The sequence below is a fragment of the Panthera pardus genome, unplaced genomic scaffold (genome assembly GCF_024362965.1).
Source record: "Panthera pardus isolate Hobbes unplaced genomic scaffold, ASM2436296v1 HiC_scaffold_10, whole genome shotgun sequence".
Lineage (NCBI taxonomy): Eukaryota > Metazoa > Chordata > Mammalia > Carnivora > Felidae > Panthera > Panthera pardus.
The window spans coordinates 15,498,254-15,519,484 of NW_026526655.1; the positions used below are offsets into that span (position 1 = coordinate 15,498,254).

At 44.2% G+C, this 21,231-nt stretch overlaps 2 protein-coding genes across 2 annotated transcripts in view; one reads left to right on the top strand and one right to left on the bottom strand.

Annotated features, from left to right (window-relative positions):
- FARSB (phenylalanyl-tRNA synthetase subunit beta) overlaps nt 1-21,231 on the top strand; it is a 71,919-nt gene that overhangs the window by 49,403 nt on the left and 1,285 nt on the right. The gene's annotated exons all lie outside the window — the stretch shown is intronic.
- Nucleotides 12,365-20,664, bottom strand: LOC128772518 (uncharacterized). Its single transcript, XM_053910275.1, is given in 5 exon segments — nt 12,365-15,641; nt 15,643-15,904; nt 16,006-16,210; nt 19,158-19,349; nt 20,578-20,664. Coding segments are annotated over 5 exon segments (1,047 nt in total). The 3' UTR covers nt 12,365-15,340.

A 21,231-nucleotide genomic window follows, 5' to 3' on the forward strand; every position in this document is an offset into this window, starting at 1 on the left:
TCATATAGATATACGTATATATCTCCTAAGTAGCTATGTAAACACTGGAATTTGGTAGTTGGAGTGTGTTTAGCTACATCATTGTTATCAATGTATTGTTAGTTTGCATATAACTTTTTCTGGAAGGAAGAGGTCTTCAGAGTGTCAAAGAATAGAAACAGATTAAGAACTACCATTTCCTGCCATTCTTGATTACGGAGTTGTCTTCTGTTACTCTAGCATATGGTTTACTCTTTAATAATTAAAAATCCCTAGTGACTTTGCGTTTATAATTGAGCTAAGTCTCTTCACCAGAGGTTCCTGCTAATGTCAGCCCATTGGCAGTTACACCCGCTTTCTTCTGTCTTTGGTAATGAGCACCACCGAGTTCCTCCTGTGCTATGCTGTTTGGTGGTAGTGATGAGTGGAACAAAACTTGATTCCCCTCTGAGAAATGCGGCCCTGTCCACTGTGAGAGAAATCTGGAAGCTTGACTGACGGATCGCTGCACTGACCCCAAAGTGTTCTGTTGACATTGCAGCGTAACCTTGTTTATTCTGAAGGCGACAGCCCTCTGCAGCCTGAGGAGTCTCTGCAGAAGGACTGCAGCCAGAGTTAGAAGTCAGGGTGTTACCGAGTTTTCATTTGCCGAGCACCTTTGCACTTAGGAACGTAAGGTGAAATAGAACGTTGAGGTGATGATGGGGTAAGGTCAGTTAAGTGGGAGGAGGAGAAAAAGAACCTTTAACTTTGCAGCAGACTGTAGAGCCTTTTGAGGGTTTCAGAAGGATTCAGCTGTTCTAGTGGCGTTTGATCAGATTGTTACAGCGTGGATATATATATATACATGCCTACCCCTCCTCCCACCCCCACCCCCACCCTGCCAAGCTTCTCCCCTTCGTGGTCGGTTGCAAACTAAATTATGTATGTCAAACTGCATTTATCCTTTTTCAGAAACCACTTCTGGGCAAGAAAAAAAAAAAAATCTCAAGTGTTTTTGTGTTTAGGACAGTTATGTGGTTAGTGGGCAAATCAGTGGCAAAAATTATTTCTTGTAGGAGGTGGCAGGCTTTGCGTGCGTTTGGCTGCATTGACTCTAGTGTGTATTTTTCCCCCTTTTATTTGTTACCTGGTTCAGTTTGGTTTTATTCACAATTCTTCAGGAGACCTCAGTTTAAACTTGAGACAAGATCCCTGAGAGACAGGTTTTACAGCATGTAGTTTTGAACAATTCTAGTTTTCATGCTGCTCAGAATTCATTTTGTGAGATGAAAAATCACTGTAAGTAATATGTGCATTTAATCCCGCGCCATATGTAGCTACAGAGGTTATTTAGATCCCTTCTGTCACAGTGACACCTAATGATCATTGACTTGACCTGTAGGTCGAGACCTTTTCCTCTTTCAGGACACCTGTGAAGGATTTCAGATGCTGAAATACACGGGTGAAGCTGTGAGGCTCCCTTGATCTTCACACTGGCTTTCAGTGTAACACGAGCTTGGAAATACGTGGGAAGCGTATCTGTTGGACAACCTTTGAAGGAGCGGTGCGCGTTTATGGTTTGATTTACACGAGTGTCCTGGACCAGAATAGAAGGGGATCCGTGTGATGTGTCCACATTTAGTTACCACCAACAAAGGCATCACTCTGTTAAGGCATCAAGTTTTCGCTTTTGGAAAAGGGTTTAGAAGTTTTTAAGCTTCCTGACCATAGCACTCTGTGTCAAAACAGCCCTTGTTCCTTTGCTCGTCTGCTTTTTCGTGTTTCAGGAAAGCCTTCAAATACAATTTTTGTTACCTTCTTGGAAGGGATTAAAAGACTCAAACCAATATGGCGGCAGCCGTGATCCCCACGCGGAGAGCCGCAGCGTACCGTGGGCCACGGTGTTTATGAAGCTTTCACAGTTATCGGGGGGTTCACTTGGCCCTGTGGTTTTGAGTGAGTGTTTCTGCCTCCCTCTGTCATATGTACCAGGCCAGTTCTCTCCACTCACGTTCCTTTCACTTTGCGTGCGTGCGTGTGTTGGTTGGTTCTTACCCGACGTTTCAGTACTCGGCAAATTGGAGTGCTCCCGCTACATCTCACTTGAATGACTCAGTTCCATTTCCCACCTGACAGATGTCCTAACAGTGTTTCTGTTTCCCCTACGAAACCTTTTTTAGACTTTTTCTCTCTAATTGCCCCTCTCTGAAAATGGACACCACAGATACACCACACACTGTGTACTCTCTGTATAGCTATGCTTCGTGCATAAAAAGAAGAAGTGTAAACCTCTTTAAAACCCAGGGTTAAAGATAACTAAAAAGTTAAATTAAAAAATCTGTATCTACTGAATAACTTTTAATGTTTATCTACTTGTATAAATTGTGTGTCAAATTATATGTGCCAATCACATTTTGTCATGTAAAGCATTTTTTTTTCAGCAAAAGTAAAACAACTGCGACTCATTTCTTAACTGTTAGTGAATTTAGCTTTTCCTTGAGAGAAAATAACTGGCTGGTTATTGTTTTTTCTTTTTGGCACATGATGTAATTAGTGATGTGTGGAATGACTTTCTGAATCGGACACTTTTGATTTAATCGTCAAAGCCTGAGCCGCACGGAAGCTCCTGGCGACGGATGTGAACAATCATGTCCTCCAGGCAGCTGATGGCAGCCCGTGCACGTGCAGGCCGCCCGTCCGCACGGCTCCACGAGCGACAGGGAGTCTGGCAGGCAGGGTCCCGGCCGTCTGTGGCCGTGGTTTTGTAGCACCGTCTGACTTTGCTCACGGCTGCTTTGTCTTCCATGTCGGTGCTGCCCCCGTGACGCCCAGGACAACCCAGTGGGAGGGACAGAATACTGAGGCGTAAGATGGTCAGTTTGGGTTCGGCATTGCAGGGCCACAGACCATTGTAGTTTTGTTTTTTTTTTTTCATGTTTGTTTTATTTTTGATAGAGTGTGAGCAGAGGAGGGGCAGAGAGAGGGGGACAGGATCTGAAGTGGGCTCCGTGCTGACAGCAGTGAGCCTGATGGGCTCGAACCCATGAACTGGGAGATCACCACCTGTGCCGAGGTCGGACACTCAACCCGCCGAGCCACCCAGGCGCCCCTGTAATTTACAGGATTTTTTTCATCTCTCTCTTTCTGCCCCCAAGAGCTCGTTTTCACCCCTGTTGAGCATGCAGGCTGTAACTGAATGCATTCTTTGGAGTTCACTTCAGCCATTTGTCTTTATTTGCCACCTTATACTCCTTTTTTTCCTGCTTCCTAACTGGATCCTGGCCTCCGCTCTTCTGTAGAAAACGCCGTGGCCCAAATACAAAGAGATGCGAAAGAAGTTCAGTTTTAGCTTGCATGAAGGGCCCAGATCCTGAAAGTTTAGAGGATTTTTAGGGTGACTTTTACTACTCAGTACATGTAAGACAGTTTTACATTTTGGTGGCACCCTGGTTTTGCCACATGGGTATGCTGCAGCATATTGGTTGAGAACAACGTCCTGTGAGTTCCTAGGGAATGATGTGTTCTGGCAAACTACATTCCAACCCTCCGAGTGGCCAATCCAGAAGATCAAAAGAGTGGGTGGCTGGGTGGCTAATAAAAAGGTAAACATATTGAATAAATCCCTAGGTAGGGCTGCTGTGCAGCCAGCCATCAGCTGTCCACATGGCCATTCAGAATAAAGGCCTCCTTCCCTGGAGCACGTAATTCTGTGTTTGATATAAAACAAACCTCTGTGTTCTCTAAACCATTGATATTTGGGATTTTCTTTTCTCAAAGATAAAATCAATTCTAACTTACAAGTTATATTTTAATTTCTACTTGCCTGAACTCCTTGGCAGAATTGAGTGCTATCCAGCTGTAAGATCATAGAATCAAGTTTCATGCTAACCTCTTGAGTCATTTTAAAATTAACTCTTAGTAAAACCATTCTCATTTTTTCTTTCTCTGTTGTTGTATTCCTTTACTTTTGGCTTTTGAATTCAACTTTGATGACCCCTTCTCCTATCAGCATAGGCTGTGGTCTCATTCCGGCCACCTTCACGGATATTTGTTTCACGGACGTACTTGTGTCTTGTTGCCTTGAAGGTGTTGTTGCTAACCGCTGGCACTTATTTTCAGTTGGCATTTTTACAGCTAGTGAAGACATTGCCCGCCCCTTCCCAGGGAATATGTTGTAGAGGAGTGGCTTTTAAAAATGTCTTCTGGGGGGCGCCTAGGTAGTTTAGTCGGTTAAGCGTCTGACTTCAGCTCAGGTCATGATCTCACAGCTCATAAGTTCGAGCCCCACGTTGGGCTCGGGCCGTGTACTGACAACTCAGAGCCTGGAGCCTGCTTGGGATTCTGTGTCTCCTTCTCTCTCTGCCCCTTCCCCCCTTGTGTGCTGTCTCCCTCTCTCTCTCAAAAATAGCATTAAAAAAATTTTTTTTAAATGTCTTCTGGGTTCCCATAAAACAACAAACCCATTGTAGTTGTATACTTCCAAGTAAAATTTGAACAAAGGGTCCCTTTTGAAAAAATAAGTTTGAAACCCACCTTTCTAGAGAAGCAGGAAGTTCATGAATTCTGTAGTGACTATGAGTAGATATTCTCACTCTGTACAGTGTTGTTTCACATGCTGCTCTTTCTGGTGCCATGGTTAGGAGTAGCTAAGATTTTATTTCATTTTAAAGTTTATTTATTTTGAGAGATACACAGACAGCGTGAGTGGGGAAGAGGCAGAGAGAGAGGGGGCGAGAGAGAACCCCAAGCAGGCTCTGTGCTGTCAGTGTGGAGCCCAGTGAAGGGCTCAAACTCACAAAACTGTGAGATCATGACCTGAGCCGAAACCGAGAGTCAGACGCTTAACCGACTGAGCCACCCAGGCGCCCCAGGAATAGCTGAAGTTAAGGTTTTAGTAACAGAAGTCTTCCTGTCACATGGAGAGCTGCTTTGTGGGGGTAAGAGATGAGTAGCTGTGGACCCAGCTTCTCCTGAATCAGCGATTAGATGTCAGGCTTTGGGTGTCGTCCAGTTCTAGTTGCTCAGGAAGACCAGGTACCTAATGGCGTCTTACGCTTGTGGGGACCCCCACGTTAAGTCTTTTTCATCAGCACTGACCTGAAAGGCAAATCTGCCAAAACATCGATTCAGCTCGTGTTTCTTAAGGTTTCTTCGGTAAGTTGAAAAGTTAATGATAGGAGTTAATATAGATTGGCAGTGACTATTGTTTTAGTCTGATAAATCCTTCAACACAATTAGTCACTTAAAATAATGGATGAGCTCTAATATTATGTCAGGGTAAGGGAACAAAATGAAATAAGGTGTTGCATTTCCCAAAACAGTAGGAAATACTGTGATAGAAAACAAAACATGGATGCATGTATTTAGATAAATAGATGGACAGATCTTAAGGAAACTACCTGTCCGTTGGAGCAGCTTTGAAAGGCGTTAGTTAAGGGAATAATTGAGTTATTTAAAACCACTAACAGCTCTTACTTCTTTTGAAGTAGATGTGTTTAAGCATATAAATTTATTGAATTTACCTGTCTTCAAAATGTTGATTTCCTTTTGATGTATTCATATTTAGTATTTCCTTTTGTTTCAAAGTATAGAACTGGGGTGGTAATTTTTGTTGTTGTTTGTTTGTTTTGTTTCTGAGAATTTGATGAAAGCTCCCTTCAGGACACTCCTATAACTTAAACCCCATTTTGTTTTTAAAATTTTGAAGTAGTCACAAGCTACTTTAAAAATGCAAGTACAGGGACGCCTGGGTGGCTCAGTCGGTTAAGCATCTGACTCTTGATTACCGCTCAGGTCATGATCCCACAATCAAGCCCCATATCGGCTCCCCAAGGAGGAGCCACCCCTAGGAGGAGCCTCCCCCAGGAGGAGCCTCCCCAAGGAGGAGGCTCCTGACAGCAAAGAGCCTCCTTGGGATTCTCTCTCCCTCTGTCTCTGCTCTTCCCTTGCTGCTCGCGCGTGGCCTTTCTCTCTCTCTCTCTCTCTCTCTCTCTCTCTCTCAAAAAAAAGAAAAAAATGCAAGTACAGTACAAAGAACCTTTCCTGAACTGTTTGAGCATAACTTACTAACCTAATGACCCAATACTCCAGAGTACTTCAGTGTGTATTTCCTTCAAACAAGGACATTGTCCTGTATAACGACAATGTAATCATCAAAATCAGGAAAATCCCATTCATCTTAATGCTAACCACCATCTAATCCTTAGACCCTATGCAAGTTTTATTATCTTTTACATCCGAGACTCATGTGTTGTCTTTAGCTGCCATGATTCTCTAGTCTCTTTTTGGAGAGTTCTAGAATAGTCTTTACTTGACGTTTATGACCGTCTCACTTTTGAAGATTACAGGCCAGTTATTCTGTAGTGCATCCCTCGATTTTGGGTTGTCTGAGGTTTCCTTACCGTTAGATTCAGATTTGGCGGAATGTAACAGAAATAATGCTGTCGTCTCAAGTGGCCCAATTTCCATTTATTTCATGACTGATGGTGTTCACTTTAACCGTTACAGGATGTGTATGTACTAGGTTTTACTACTATAAAGTTATTCCTTTCTCTATTATAATAAACATTTTGTGGGAAGAACTTTGAAATTATTTAAATGTCCTGCTCCTAATGTATCTTCCTATTTCTATCAGTATGGACTATTTCTTATTCAGTATTTTAATCCATTATAATAATTGAGTTGCTTACATTGTCCCCAATTTGGCCAGTGAGGGTTCCTTCAAGCTGGCTTCTGTGTCCTTTTAACATGTTCCTATTCTTTATTAGCATTCGCTTGCTTTGGGCACAAGAAAATATTCCCAGTCTTATCTGGAACTTTCCATTGCCCCATTTCTCCATCCTGGTTCTATTTATTAGGGAATGCCAAGATTTAGGGTGTGTTTATTGCTGTTGGAGGTGAGAGTTATTTGCATGTGTATGTGTGTGCACACATATACATTTTCTTTGTGTGTGTGTGTATGTGTGTGTGTATTTTCTAAGACCATAAGTCCATAGCAGTGCTCCCATTCCAGCCCAGACATTCAGGGTTCATTCCAGTTTTCTGTTGTTCCGTGTTTGTGTGTCTCTTCAACCTGGCTCGCATTGTTCCTGACTTATTTACTTACTGGATCAGTGCCCTTGTTTGTAACCAGACTCCGTCTTTTCCCCTGCCTCCTCAGGGCTGTCCTCTGCTCAGCTGTGGATGTCCTCTCCACCCCCTTAGGCTCTGACACTCCATGCTGACTCTTTCTTGATCTGGGGGACACACAGTCCCTAGGGTGGGGATTTCTGCCTTCTTTAGCCTCTTTAGGGCTGAATTGTCCTGGAAAAGTAGGGGGAAAGACTTTTAAGTCTTAAGAAACCTTTGTCAGGAGGTTCTTATTAAAATGAAGGTGAGCGGGGAGGGAAAATCGTTGTATACAATGGAGCTTTTTCTAAAGCTGGTAATAATGTAGAAAACATTTCTGGGCTCATATATATGTTCTGTGTCAGACCTGGAAGCAGGTATATAGTCAAGTGGCCCTGGTTCCTTTTAGTGAGAAATCAAATTTAGATCGCAGTCTGGGTGCCGAGGTTGCTTACTGCTACCGAAGAAGTTGCTTCTGGGACTTTGGTGTGCAGGGCTGGGGAAACCGTTCATTTGTTTTTGTTTTTTTCTTTTAAACAAGAAAACATTGAGTCATATGGATATTTCCAACTTAGAATTAGAGGATTTTTACTTATTATACTTGACTTTATATTTATAGCTCTTTCCTTTACATTGAAAATCTTGGTTCCTGATGAAGTTATTTGCTCGCTCTGTTTTTCAAAATGACATCAGTATGATTATTAAAACAATTTAAATGTTATCTGCAGTTTTCTTTGTACTTAGGATAGTACTTACAAAATGAAGTATATTTCAAGAATTCCAGCTTTCGTTTCTGTTCCGATCACACTGTTCCCTCACTGCCTGTATAGGTTATGATTTTTATTACTTTCAGTTGTCTTTCTGTAGTTTTTTTTAAATGTGTGTCTGTGTTCTCCATGTTCTCAACTAGGGAGTTGATACTTTCTTTACATACTGTTCTGTACTTTTTTTTTTTTTTTTTTTTAAACTTAATCTACATTGGAGATCACCCTGCAGCCATATATGGAGATCTCTCTCTCTCTCACTCTCTTTATGACGTTTGCAGAGTGCTGTACTGGAGTGCCACAGTTTACTCAACTAATTCCCTATCAGTGGACATAGCTAGGCTGTTTCCAGTCTTTTGCTTCTGCAGATAATGCCATGAAGAATATCTCTGCATATGTTATTTGGTGTTTTTGCTAGTGTTTCTTTGGGAAAGATTCCTAGAAGTTTGGGATTACTGGGACAAAGGATAAATTCATACTTTTATTAGATAGTGGCAAACACCCCTCTGGAGGACTTGTGTCCTAACATCATACAAACCCAGCAGCAGATGAGAAGACCTTTTTTCCTGAACCTTGTTCACAGGCTTGTCAGACTTCTCCATTTGAGGGACAGTCTTTCGGGAGGAAAAGGGTGTCTACTGTAGTTGTAGCTGGTTTATTCTTGTGAGCGAGTAAACGTATTTTCACGATTCAGGACATTTTTATCTACTTTTGTGACCTTCTGTTCATAGGTCTTGCTTATTTTTTCTTTAGGTATGTTGCTCTTCCCTCTTTTTAGAAACTTACGCATTTAGGGATGCTAACCCTTTGTGATGTACAGCCAACTATTTTTTCTAAGTTTTTAAATTTTTTTTTTTTTTTTTTTTGCCATGTAGATTTTTATGTAATAAAACTTCCCAGTCTTTTTCCTTACTGCTTCTGGATTTTGAGTCATAAAGTTTCTTCCATTCTGTGATGAGGGAGGAATTCTCCATGCTTTAGTGCTTAAGTGTTTCATCATTTTACATTTAAACCTCTCTGTAATTTATCCTGAGTACATTTGAGGAATAGATCCAGTCTTTTTCTTTTTCCATTTGCTTTGTAGATTTTGATACATGCTGTTTTCCAATTATTGCTCTTTTTTTAAATGGTACTATTTGATTTCCTAAATTTATGGTAAATGCTTTTTGGAATCCATGAAGGAATACAAGAGATCCAAACTTTTATCTCTGATATCTTTAAAAGATGAAATGAGTTTTGGAAGTCCATTAGTTACATTGAAGCAGGTACAGGAGAAAACATGCAGGTATGTGAATGGGTGGGACCCTTTCAAGAAAAGAAAACCTGTGTTGTTCAACTGTGTAGAACGGTTTCAAGAAATTTGCAAGCAGAGATTGGCATGATAGTGTCCTTAATCAGCCCAGCCCTGTAGTCTATTAGCAGTCTTTCCCAACATTAAAATAAATGTCGTATTTATATGTAAAGGGGGGTAGTTAGAAATTGAGGTGAGTGAGACCTTAATCAGGTAGTACTGAAAAGATTCAGATTCCAAAAGGAAACATTTATGCCATAACTAGGGAATTGATAAAAACCTTTTAGCTGATGGTGTATTTAAATGTTGGGTTTATTTTGTAACTGTTTCAAGAATACATTATGTATCAGAGCAGAGGACTCTGTGTATGATCCTGTTTACACAGGAGCTGGAGCAAATGTTGATACCCATCATCCTTTCAGAGCGCTTTGCAACTTAATAACCAGGTTTCCCATCCAAGGACTTTGTTTACAGTGATGTATTTGTGGGGTTGTGGGCCTTTTGTTTTTTGGTGAGGTTTTTTTTTTTTGGAGTTTTTTACTTGTATTATCCTCTTAGATTAATAATGAAGTCATTCCACTGTATTCCAACACCTTTTTCAGTCTCTGTTTTGCTCCCTCCTTGTGTATAGTTGAGCCAGAGGTATAGTTTGATATAGTAACTCTCACTGCTTAGTAGCTAATAGCTTACCATCTATTATGGTTTAGGAAATTAAAATGTCGTTAAAAAAATCACTGACCAACATCTCCCCTCCCCCCCTTTTTTTTAACAAGCAATACTCTGAGAGCCTTAAAAACTAATGCTTGCAGATTTAAAAAAATATATATTTTTAAATTTATTTTTGAGGGAGGGAGGGAGAGAGAATGAGCAGAGGAGGGGCGGAGAGAGGGAGACCCGGAAACAAAACAAGCTCTAGGCTCTGAGCTGTCAGCACAGAGAGCCACGCGGGGCTTGAACTCATTAATGACGAGATCATGACCTGAGCTGAAGTCGGGTGCTTAACTGAGCCACCCAGGCACCCCTGATTTAAAAAAAATATTTACACCCAGGGGCACCTGAGTGGCTCCATAGGGTAAGCACCTGACTTCGGGTCAGGTCATGATCTCATGGTTAGTGGGTTCAAACCCCACATCAGGCTCTGTGCTGACAGCTCAGAGCCTGGAGCCTGCTTCGGATCCTGTGTCTCCCTCTCTGCCCCTCCCCCACTCATTCTCTGTCTCTGTCTCTCTCTCTCTCTCAATCCCTCAAAAATAACTAAAGGTTAATAAAAATATGTTAAGCCATAATCTGCTTTGTTAAAAATGAAAACCATGTATTTTAATGTAGACTGTGGGGCATTGGGGAAGTGGAAAGTTAACCAGACGTTCGTTAGATGTCGGTCTTCTCCAGAGGTTCTTTCATCTGCCAGCACCTTTTCTCTCTGCTTTCCATATTATCCTTTATTTAGACTCCTTTCTGCCTTTTAGCTTAGTCTTCTCTCTACATCATTGCAGGAATCCCATAGATTGACATTCATTTAAAGTGCTCCCGGGGCACCTGGGTGGCTCAGTCGGTTAAGTGTCTGACCTCGGCTAAGGTCATGATCTCACCGTTCCCAAGTTGAAGCCCCACATCTGGCTCTGTGCTGACAGCTCAGAGCCTGGAGCCTGCTTTGGATTCTGTGTCTCCCTTCTCTCTCTGCCTGTCCCCAACTCCACACGTGCTTTCTGTACTTTGTCTCTTTGTCTCTAATTTTCTCTCTCTCAGAAATAGATAAATATTTGGGGCCTCTGGGTGGCTCAGTCAGTTAATGGCTCAGATCGTGGTCTCACAGTTTGTGAGTTTGAGCCCCATGTCAGGCCCTGTGCTGACAGCTCAGAGCCTGGATCCTGCTTCGGATTCTGTGTCTCCCTCTCTCTCTGCCCATCCCCCCACTTGTGCTCATGTTCTCTTTCTCTCTCAAAAGTAAACATTAAAAATTTGGGAAAAAAAAAGTGCTCCCAATGTTTTTATATAAACGATAGGACAGTTTAACTTCATTCAGTTGAGAGCTTAGGTCCTGGTGAGTTATTTTGCTTTATGTTGGTGTTGAATAGCTCTGGTCTAATCTTGACCTGTTTGAGAAATCCATGCAGATAGTCACATGGTGACTTGGGCACTTGGAACTACCCCTGAGAACCTGCAGGTTCAGGCGGGTTGGGGGTCAGGAACACACTCTTCCTGCTGACGGTTATTCTGGGCAAGACGGGCCAAATGTGAAATCGACAGCTTACATTGAGAACCCCTGGCCCTCGCCATCCTTCTGTGTCTCTAGTGTTCTTCCTACCGACCCTCTGCCTCTAGGACCCGGGTTCTTATTTGTCTCCTTCTAATCCTTTGAAAATACTTTATTTTCAGGAAGGGATCTGACTTCCGTTCCATTGATACATATCAGTGTGAACTTAAAGAGATGCTTTGATTTTTAGTCACCTTTCTGATTGTGAAGGGAGAACAGTTTGGTCCCATTATAAAAATTTCAAAAAGAATGGGGGCTAATTCAGTGGAATAGAAAAATCTACCCGCCCCCTGAAACCATGCCATGGTGACAGCCACACTCCTATGTGAAAAGAGCATATCTAGGGAGACATGGAAGAAGAAATGTGGGGGAACAGCGGCACTGCCCAGTATAATAGCAAATACAGGCAGTTCTTTATTTACTTGCCTTATTGTAAACACAAACCATGTGACTGTAGTTATGGTATTTTTATTTCTTCTGAGTGATGTTGAAGGCCATAAAGAGTAAACCCTGGAGCAAAAATACCAGATAAGGGGGCACCTGGGTGGCTCAGTCGGTTAAGCATCCAACTTTGGCTCAGGTCATGATCTCGTAGTTTGTGAGTTCCAGCCCCCGTTCGGGCTCTGTGCTGACAGCTGAGAACCTGGAGCCTGCTTCCGAGTCTGTGTCTCCCCCTCTCTCTGCCCCTCCCCTGCTCATGCTCCGTCTTTCTCTGTCTCTCGATAATAAATAAACGTTAAAAAAAAAAAAAAGACGGGCGCCTGGGTGGCTCAGTCGGTTGAGTGTCCGACTTCAGCTCAGGTCACGATCTCACGGTTCGTGAGTTCGAGCCCCGCGTCAGGCTCTGGGCTGATGGCTCAGAGCCTGGAGCCTGCTTCTGATTCTGTGTCTCCCTCTCTCTCTGCCCCTCCCCCATTCATGCTCTGTCTCTCTCTGTCTCTCGATAATAAATAAACGTTAAAAAAAAAACAAAACAAAATGCCTCGCTCTAAATGCCTCCAGAACTTCTTGTTTTGGTGAGTAATACCATCAGTAGCTGGTAGGCACTCTGTCACTGCTGTCGTCTCAGCCGCTATACCGTGGCACTCCCCTTCCAGGAGGGGAAAGTTTCCGATCAGTTCTCTTAATTCCTAAGGCCTGCTAGCTTGTTTGAATTACATTCTCTGAACAGAGATTTCCTCTTGGAATTACTTTCCTAGGCGGCTTTGATGCATTTTCCCCCTCGGTAGAACTAAGAAAGGTAGGACTTGATACCACGCAAGGGAAAGCATCGTTTAATTGGTGTTGTACGAGATGGGATCAGTGTGACCCCCATGAATGTAAGTTTGTGGTTTACCATTGCTAGAAATCTAGAAATCTGTTGCTTTAACACTTTGGTATATAATGAGCTAGACAAGGATTCCTGTTTTGTTTTTTGTTTTTTGTTTTTTGTTTTTTTTTTTTTTACTGTGTGCTATTACTCTTGGCAAAGGGGAAGAAACGGAGAAAGCAAAAAGCAGTATATACTCTAGAAGCCCTGTATATAACAGTGAATAATTGGGAACAAGTCCAACATAAGATACTTTAAGAACAGTCTGGCAAACGAGGACATAAATGTAATGGAGATGTTAAAAATGTCTTTAGACATGTGGATATAAACTAAGTTGAAATGCAGATCCCAAGGTGGTATAGACAGCAGTTGGAAACGATAGGAAAGGGTATGTTTCGTCGGACCCGGGGACGCGCGTCAGCTGCGGTGCAGTAAAAACACCGGATGTTGCTTCCAGTCCTTGTGTCGCTGGAGCCCGCATGACCTAGGACTTCATGCCCTCGTGCGAGCTTCTTCGTCTCTAAGGGGGATGCTGGCATCTGTCCGTCTGCACCACACAGTTGTGGAGAGGCAGGTGAGTTTGGGAAAGCATTTGGGATGGATACTCTGCAGAGTAAACTCCGGGTAGATTTCAGCTCTGCCCTTGAGAAAAGTGACAGTGGGTAAAAGCAGCACAGACTGGGCTTGTGATCTCAGCTCTGCTGTTACCTAGCCGTATGGTTTCCTTATCCTCTCTGGTGGCCATTTTCTCATCTCTGAAATAAAGGCACAGGGAAGATCTTCTCCGAAGTCGTTTCCGGGGTTCAGATCATGCAGGAGTTTCAGAGCTTCGAAAGCAGGCCCTGCCACAGGTTCTGACGGATGCGCCGTTCTCCTCGCCTTTTAGGTGGGGTCACTGTGGTGCTGCTCTATCTGCTCGTGTTACTGTAGCCTTGTCTCAAGAATCTGGAATTTATTCTTAGCGTGCCTATGATGTGTGAGATTTCTGAAAAAACATAGTTGTTTTCCCTGGAATGCTCTAGGTTTTGTCAGTATTATGTTGTATTGATAATTCTGCAGAGCCTGCTTGGGTCTGTCCTGAGGTTAGATGTTGTCAGGTTTCTTTCCCCCTCTTAAGTTCTGTTTGTTTTATTTTAAACCAGAAGTTTGCAAACATGGACAGCTTGACCAAAAGGTTGAAAACATTATCCCGTGGGCCATCTGTGCTCTGGGCCACACACACACACACACAGGCGCCCCGTTTCAGTGGCCGTCGGCACCATCCGATCCTGTGGCTTGCCTTGGGCGAGTCCCCTAATCTCCTTGTGCTTTGCTTTCTCCCATCTGTAACTTGCCCGTCCTCGGGGGCCTGGCCAGGGCTGACTGGGGCTGCGGCCCGGCCCTTCCTACGCACGGAAGGAGAGGAGTAGAAGGCAGAGTTTAACAGTCTCAGGTTCTTTCCTTTTTTGCGCGCACTCCCTACGTGTCAGCAGAAATCTAGTTCTGAAACTACGGCCCATCCGCCATAACTGCACGCTTGAAGTTCTCTTTACTCCATGTTTGTCAAAGGTCTGAAATAAGTTAACTAATTGTGAAATTACAGATAGTCTTATATACTTAACATTCCCATTCTTTCCCCAGTTAACCCTACGATGGTCTCCTTATGATTATTATTATTTCACTATAATTGTGGAGAAAGTGTAAAGGTGTTCATACTTGCCTTGAGAAACTGCCTCCTTAAAGGATTTTATTAGGTGAAAAACTAGAAAAGAACCATTTTATTAGTCTAGGAAAGCAGGATGGTCCTACGTTTTATTTCTGAAGTTGATATTCTAAAACTGTCTTAATGTGTTTAAGAAATGTAACAGGTTAGGGGAAATGATGGAAGCATCAGACAAATGTAGGACAATGGCATTATTTAGAATACGAGTTGTCAAAATCAGTAGTCCATGAGGACACTTTTTAACCAGGAGTTAAAAATCCTTTGGTTTTATACAAGTAAATTTGAGACTGATTTAAAATCGCAACTGGATGGGTCACTTTTTTTTTTTTTTTAAAGTTTATGTTTGAGAGTGCACATGCATGAGCTGGGGAGGGGCAGACAGAGAGAGAATCCCAAGCAGGCTCTGTGCTATCAGCACAGAGCCAGATGCAGGGCTCAAACTCAGGAACCATGAGATCATGACCTGAGCCGGAGGCAGACACTTAACCTACTGAGCCACCCAAGCACCCCTGGATGGATCACATTTAAATTCTAACATTGTTGACTTTCTTCAGCTTTTTAAATATGAGTAGGTGGGTATGAGAGAGACCTAGACATAGACTAGACTTTAAAGTAGATCTTAAAAAGTGATAGCCACGAAGTTACAAATTTGTTGATACAAAGTAAACTGGGAAATTTTGGAGTTTTGTCATAAAGTGATTATGGTGATTTATTTATTTATTTATTTTGAGAGAGGGCACGAGTGAGGGGCAGAGAGAGAGAATCCCATGAGAGGTGGGGTGGGGAAGGAGAGAGAGAGAGAAGTGGGGCTCGAACTCACAGTGTGATCATGACCTGAGCCAAAGTCAGATGCTTAATGACAGCCACCCAGGTGCCCTGTGGTGATTCATTCTAAAAGGTGGTTTTTTTTTTTTTTTTTTTTTTTTTGACCCAGACAAATACCACGTTTATTTCACAAACACCGGGAAAATGGGTTGGGGTGGAGTTGGGACACAGGTGCACAGCTGCGCACGGTCATCAGTGACCCGCTTCCCCCACTGAGGCTCCAGCCAGGCAGTGCCTCCAAGTTGACAAATGAGTGAGTGCAGGGAGGGCCCTTGAACACCAAGCCCCCTGCAAGGCCAGCTGTCCCAGGAAAACCACAAATAACAGTGGGACACGGCCCCACCATACAGATCATCTGGCCACCCGTCTTCACTCTGGAGGTCTGCAGGATTGCAACAGTGACCCCACAGAGGCCACTGGCGCTGCCAGATCTCCACGATGAGAATCTTTACAAAGAGGCTGGGGTTCTGTGCATCAGCCAGGGCAGCTCCACTGCCCACGATGCCCACGCAGACTCCACAGAAGAGGTTAGACAGGCCCACCATGAGGCCAGCCCCAAACGTGCAGTAGCCTGCATGGTAGTTTCGATGTGCAGTGGCCTGGGCGTCAGTGGCACTGAAAGGCTCAGCCAGGTTGCTAATCACAGTTGCCACGATGACGCCATAGATGGCCACAGCCTCACTGCTTTGAAAGATTTTTTATTGAAGACATTTTCCTTTTGTTGGAAGACTAGATAGTCTGGGCTCGGCTGATTCCTTTTTAAGAGTAAAGTCTACAGGATCCAGCCCTTACCTGCAGTAGGGGTTTTGCCCTGCCCAGTCTCCGTAGGCTGTTGCCGTGAGTGCAGGTTTCCTCCTCGGTCCCGTGCTGTGGGGTTAAGTAGGCACCCTCTCCGCTCACGTCCGGTGGCCTTTGCTTTAAGAGTTAATGATGTCTGCAGGTGTGTTGGGATTAGCACTGTAAAGTTGTGTAAGGGCTTTTTCTTTCTTTTGATCTTCTGAAAGGGATGAAAGATAGCCATTAAACTCAAGGGATTAGGTCCCCTCTCTTTAAAGACTTTAGGTACCATAAATATTTCACTTCAGATGTAAGGCAAAGAATTATATGCATCTAGGGGGAAACGGGTGTTTTATATTACCAGTTGGAAATTATTCAGTCTCCACTTACAAATTGAATGAGCTTTGTAGAGATATTTTTCTCCCAACCTTAGTGGACTGAGATTGGGGGAAAAAAAAATGTGCAGGTTTATAGCTCAGTAATTATACTGATTTTTTTTTTTTCCTTCTAAAACGTTTTTCTTTGTTTTTATAAGTTAACATGCTGTCTCTGTCGTGCCTCCTCCCTGCCCGATGGGGTCTCCCCACTCTGCTGCTACACCAAGAACTGCCTCTGACACTTCAAGAACCAACTACTGTGCACCCATGTTCGGTTTAAGTGTGTGTTCAGTTTTTTAAAAGAGGCCCTATATTTTGTTCTTTCTCTTCCTTTAAGCTAACACTGCTTAGAAAGGGAAAGTGAGGTTGACGTGCCCGCGGCAGAGTTAGACGGTTCTGGTCACTGCACTCTCAGGAAGCTGGTGGGAAACCAGGAGGGGAGCCCTGCGTAGGGGGTTGTGGTTTCAGCCCCGTTCCACTCTGCCCACGTCACACCAGGATGGAAGGCTGGGAATGTCCTTGTCCTTCGTGTTTTCCTAGGATGGACTGTCGCACCGTGGGATGGTATTTAGAATTAGGACTTTGGAGAGGAAGGGGTAGGCTTGGTAGGTGCCAGCCCTAGAATCAGCCTGTTAAATGATGATTCCTATCCCCACCCCATATCACATCATCAGCCATTTAGAACAGATTTAAAATACAGTCAGCTCAGTGGCTTATGGTATCTGTATGATTCTGCATTTTGTATTTTGTCCCTGAATTTATGGAGAGCTCTATGTGGTTATTTGTATTTAAGCCGATAGTGGTGTTTTCTGTTATTTGCTGTGACACATGTGAGATACACTCAGTCCTTTTCCAGAGCCCCTTGCCCCCTTTTTATTTTGTTCTTGCCTTTTTATTAGAGAAAAATCTGGGTGATGAAGTACCAGATTGCAGGCAGTTAAATATGGGGATTTGAATCCTGAGGCATGTCTCAGTGATGTGAAGGGAAAAGTAAAATTATGAGTAGATGATTGTTAGCGATGGTCAAAATAAAGTGCCAGATGAATATAGCCACTGGCAGGGGTTTAAGGTTAAGGAATTAAGAGCCTCGTGCTTGATAACGCTGTGCCACGTTCGGATTAGAGGTCTGCTCAGTTACCGCCTTAAACCTTTACTTCCGATGCTTCATAAAATTATAGGAATGGCTCTGTGTGTGAAGCTTATCCAAACTTTGGGCCTCTAATATAACCCTAAAAGACAGGGGCAAAAAGAAACTGTGAAAGGTGTTTGGCAGCGAGCAAGAGTGGGAGCTCACCAACGCTTTGAAGGTCAATTAGCCAGAAAATGTGCTAAAGACTGGGTGCGGTGCCGCGTTACTGGCCGAGAATTACCCCCAAGGTCCTCAAAGTGGTCCTGCCGCCCGAGCCAGAGAGACAATTACAGACCTGGAGGAGATGCTACAAAAGCTTTAATTAAGGGACTTACTTACACCCCACTAGGTTTTGGAAATTAAATTCTTGCTTGTGATTAACTGATGTTTCTTTTGTCTGGGCTTCCATGTGGATTTCAGCAGAGAGCACTGTTTTCCCCTGGGTCTGCTTTCCGTTGGAAGCCGCTTCACTGTGATGGATACCGGCAAAGCCGAGAGTTTAATCCTTGCAGGGAACCGGGTGGAAAAGTGAGCCGAGGAGCTTTCTGCCAGGGAGCGTTTTGGGCACAGGTTGAAAATTGTCGTGTTTATACACACCTTAGTACCCCCGGAAACCAGGACCTCTCTTTGGGCTTAGACACGTGAAGAAGGGTAATAAGCAGATGTATTTTGTAGAATTTGAATTTTAGAATTCCCATTCACAGGGCACCATGACTTTCCTTGAATTGGCAGCTTTATGTCTCTAGACCCAGCAGGCCGCTCTTTCTCCAGAAACATGTGTTTGTTTTGTGTTGAGGTTAGAGTAGCCTCTGACATCCAGGTCTGGTTGTTCACAAGCCCAGACCCGTGGTGAGGCTGCATTCAGATGTGACTTCTCCTAGAAGGACTGATTTAAGTTGCATCCAGTCCCAGGCAGTGTGTTACGGTGCATCGATCTGCCTGTGTTCCTGAGCTCAGCCATCCTGCTGTCGATGGGAGACGTTATCATCTTTGAACTCGGGCCTAATGGCTGCTTTACTCCAGTGTGTTCCCTTTGTTTCCATAGCGAAGCAATTCTCTTATTTCTTGTCTCTCTTCCTTGGAGTGATTTATTTCTGCCTGCAAAGTTTGGTTTGAGCCATAACGTTTTAAAAAGCACTAAGAAATGCTTGTGTTCCAATAATTTTAAATTTTCTTTCAGTATTTCTAGTCTACACCCATCATCAGTCAGGAGGTCCATTTTTTAGGTCCTCTCCGTACCCTTCGAAGTCCCTTTGTGTGCCTCTCAACCTGTGTGTGGGAGACCGAAACTTCCTCCTTGCTCTAACTGAACAGAAGAGTCCATAAAATCAGAAGTCCTGGGGCCCCTGGGTGGCTCAGTCGGTTAAGTGTCCGACTTTGGCTCAGGTCACGATGTCATAGCTCATGAGTTTGAGCCCCGCGTCGGGCTCTGTGCAGCCAGCTCAGAGCCTGGAGCCTGCTTTGGATTCTCTCTCTCTCTCTCTCTCTCTCTCTCTCTCTCTCTCTCTCTCAGAAATAAGTAAACATTAAAAAAAAAAAAAAGAAGTACTTCTCATCATCTGACCTTGTCAGGAAAGAGAAATTGCAAAAAAACAATCGTGGTGTCACGGGTTAAAGGGTGCAGTTTTCAGCGAAGTGAAGTTTCCGAAGAACTCCGTTACCGAACTTCCGTCTTCCGTGCGGTGGGTAGAGGAGGGCTCCCCCTGGTCCAGGCGTCCGAGGCCCCCTTGGTGCGGAGGCTGCTCTACAGCAGGGTCCTCTGACCCCGGCCAGGTTAGCCTGTGGTGATGACTCGGACGGACCCGTGTGCTGGCCTGAGAGCTTTTGGCATTGACATTATTTAGAGCGCTCTCCTACTTGAATAGGTCTTAAATTATGCATCATAGCGAATTTCCGTTTTCTTTGGAAAGAGGGAAATTGTATTTCGTGATAGGAACATTTTTGTTTGACCGAGGACCTGACTGGTTAACAAGCTAAAGCCAAATGTGGTCGGAAGTTCTGGAGAAAGGGGCAGATGGCATGAGCACACTTGCTCACTGAAGAAGAATGTGACTGAATTTTGCTAAAAGTGCTGATTCCAAAGGTTCTTTTATGAAGTAAAAATTCTGAGTTCTTATCTCTTCAGCTTTATTTTGCTAACATTGTTAGAACTAGTACATCTGGCTTAGATTCTAAAATAGTCTGGTTTTATGCTTCAGTTAAAATGAATCCAATCAAGTTGGAATTTGAAGATAGATAAAAAGGATTCTGATACACGGGGAGGATTCTTCAACGGAGCAGGGTTAGCAGGGAAGGTCTTAAGCCTCCTTTCTTTCTGGATGGCCTTCAGAAATCGGCCGCTGGTGGTTTCAGTTAGCGTAGGGCATTCAGCCGTAGTTGTGTGTGTGTGTGTGTGTGTGTGTGTGTGTGTGTGTAAAGGGGCGACGGACGGTGGAGCGAGCGGCCTCCTCAGCGGTCCTTCCAGTGTCCGGCTCTTGGTTACACTGCTTCCGTCAACGCTTAGACAAGCTCCATGCTTTGTTGTCTGAAGATTTCTTTTATTACGGTGGGGGTGGGGTTAGTTTTGTAAATGGGGCTAAAGTGTGCCATCTTTATCAGATTTAGTGAAATATCTCTCACTTCGTCCGTCCGGTTTGCTTTCTGTGTTGAGTCCCCCCTCTGTCCAAGCGTGGATTCATGTGCACAGCCAAACATAAACTCCAAATGCAGTCCAGTGAAATCTTCTAATAAGACATTGGAACAACATTGTTTAGGGGGAGGTGAGGAACAGACCATTCTGTATCTCAGCCCAGGGTGCTCTGGGAGTTAAGAGCGACAATTAAAAATGTTTTTCAGGTGGGGGCACCTGGATGGCTAAGTCAGTTAGTTAAGCGTCCGACTTTGGCTCAGGGCCTGATCTCAGTTTGTGAGGTCGAGCCCCGCATCGGGCCCTGCACTCACCATGTGGAGCCTGCTTTCCATCCTGTCTCCCTCTCTCTGCCCCTCCCTAGCTTGCGTGTTCTCGCACGCTCGTTCTTTCTCAAAAATAAACAAAACCCTGTGTTCCAGGAACATAAACATACAGCCCAGTCCCGGGCTGACTGGGAAGTGTGTGAACTGGTCCTCCACGTCTTCGTGGTGCAGCTGGTACTGACGTGTTCGTGGTCCCCCTCCGCTCCTCTTCATCATGCCGACCTTGGAGCCATTAGCAGAGACTCAGCAGTTTATCCTTTCATAAATAATGCACTCGCTCCGAAACGGCAGGCTGCAGGCTTGTGGCCCAGACCTGCTGGGTATTTATAGTTCATGCCAGTAAATGTTTCGGTTGAATCGGTCAGGAGCTGTGGGCCTGATCGCTTTTCAAGTTGGTGGCTAGAGAAGTGAGTCAGCTCCCACACCCCCACCCCCACCTTGAGGAGGGAACGGGCACTGCTGAACTCTGCGGCCCTGGCCAGCTGGCGAATCTGGAGGGGCTTGTAGGTTTGCTTGTGTTTGGCTGTTTGAGCCTCAGTACCAGTTCCTGGTTTGGTGAGCCGTGTCTCTGCACTGACACCAGATGAAGAGAGCACTTCCTGCCTATCTTGAAGTAAATCGGGGGTCAACCCAGACTTGTTTGGTGCTGGCCTTTGCTGTGGTTTTACGGGAGAGGCTCCAGAACTGCTGAGAAAGTGCTTTCTCCGACAGGAATGGGGGTTGCATTCTGCTAACAAGGCCTAAGCCTGCCGATGACAGCGCAAGCTTGTGCTTCTCTGTGCA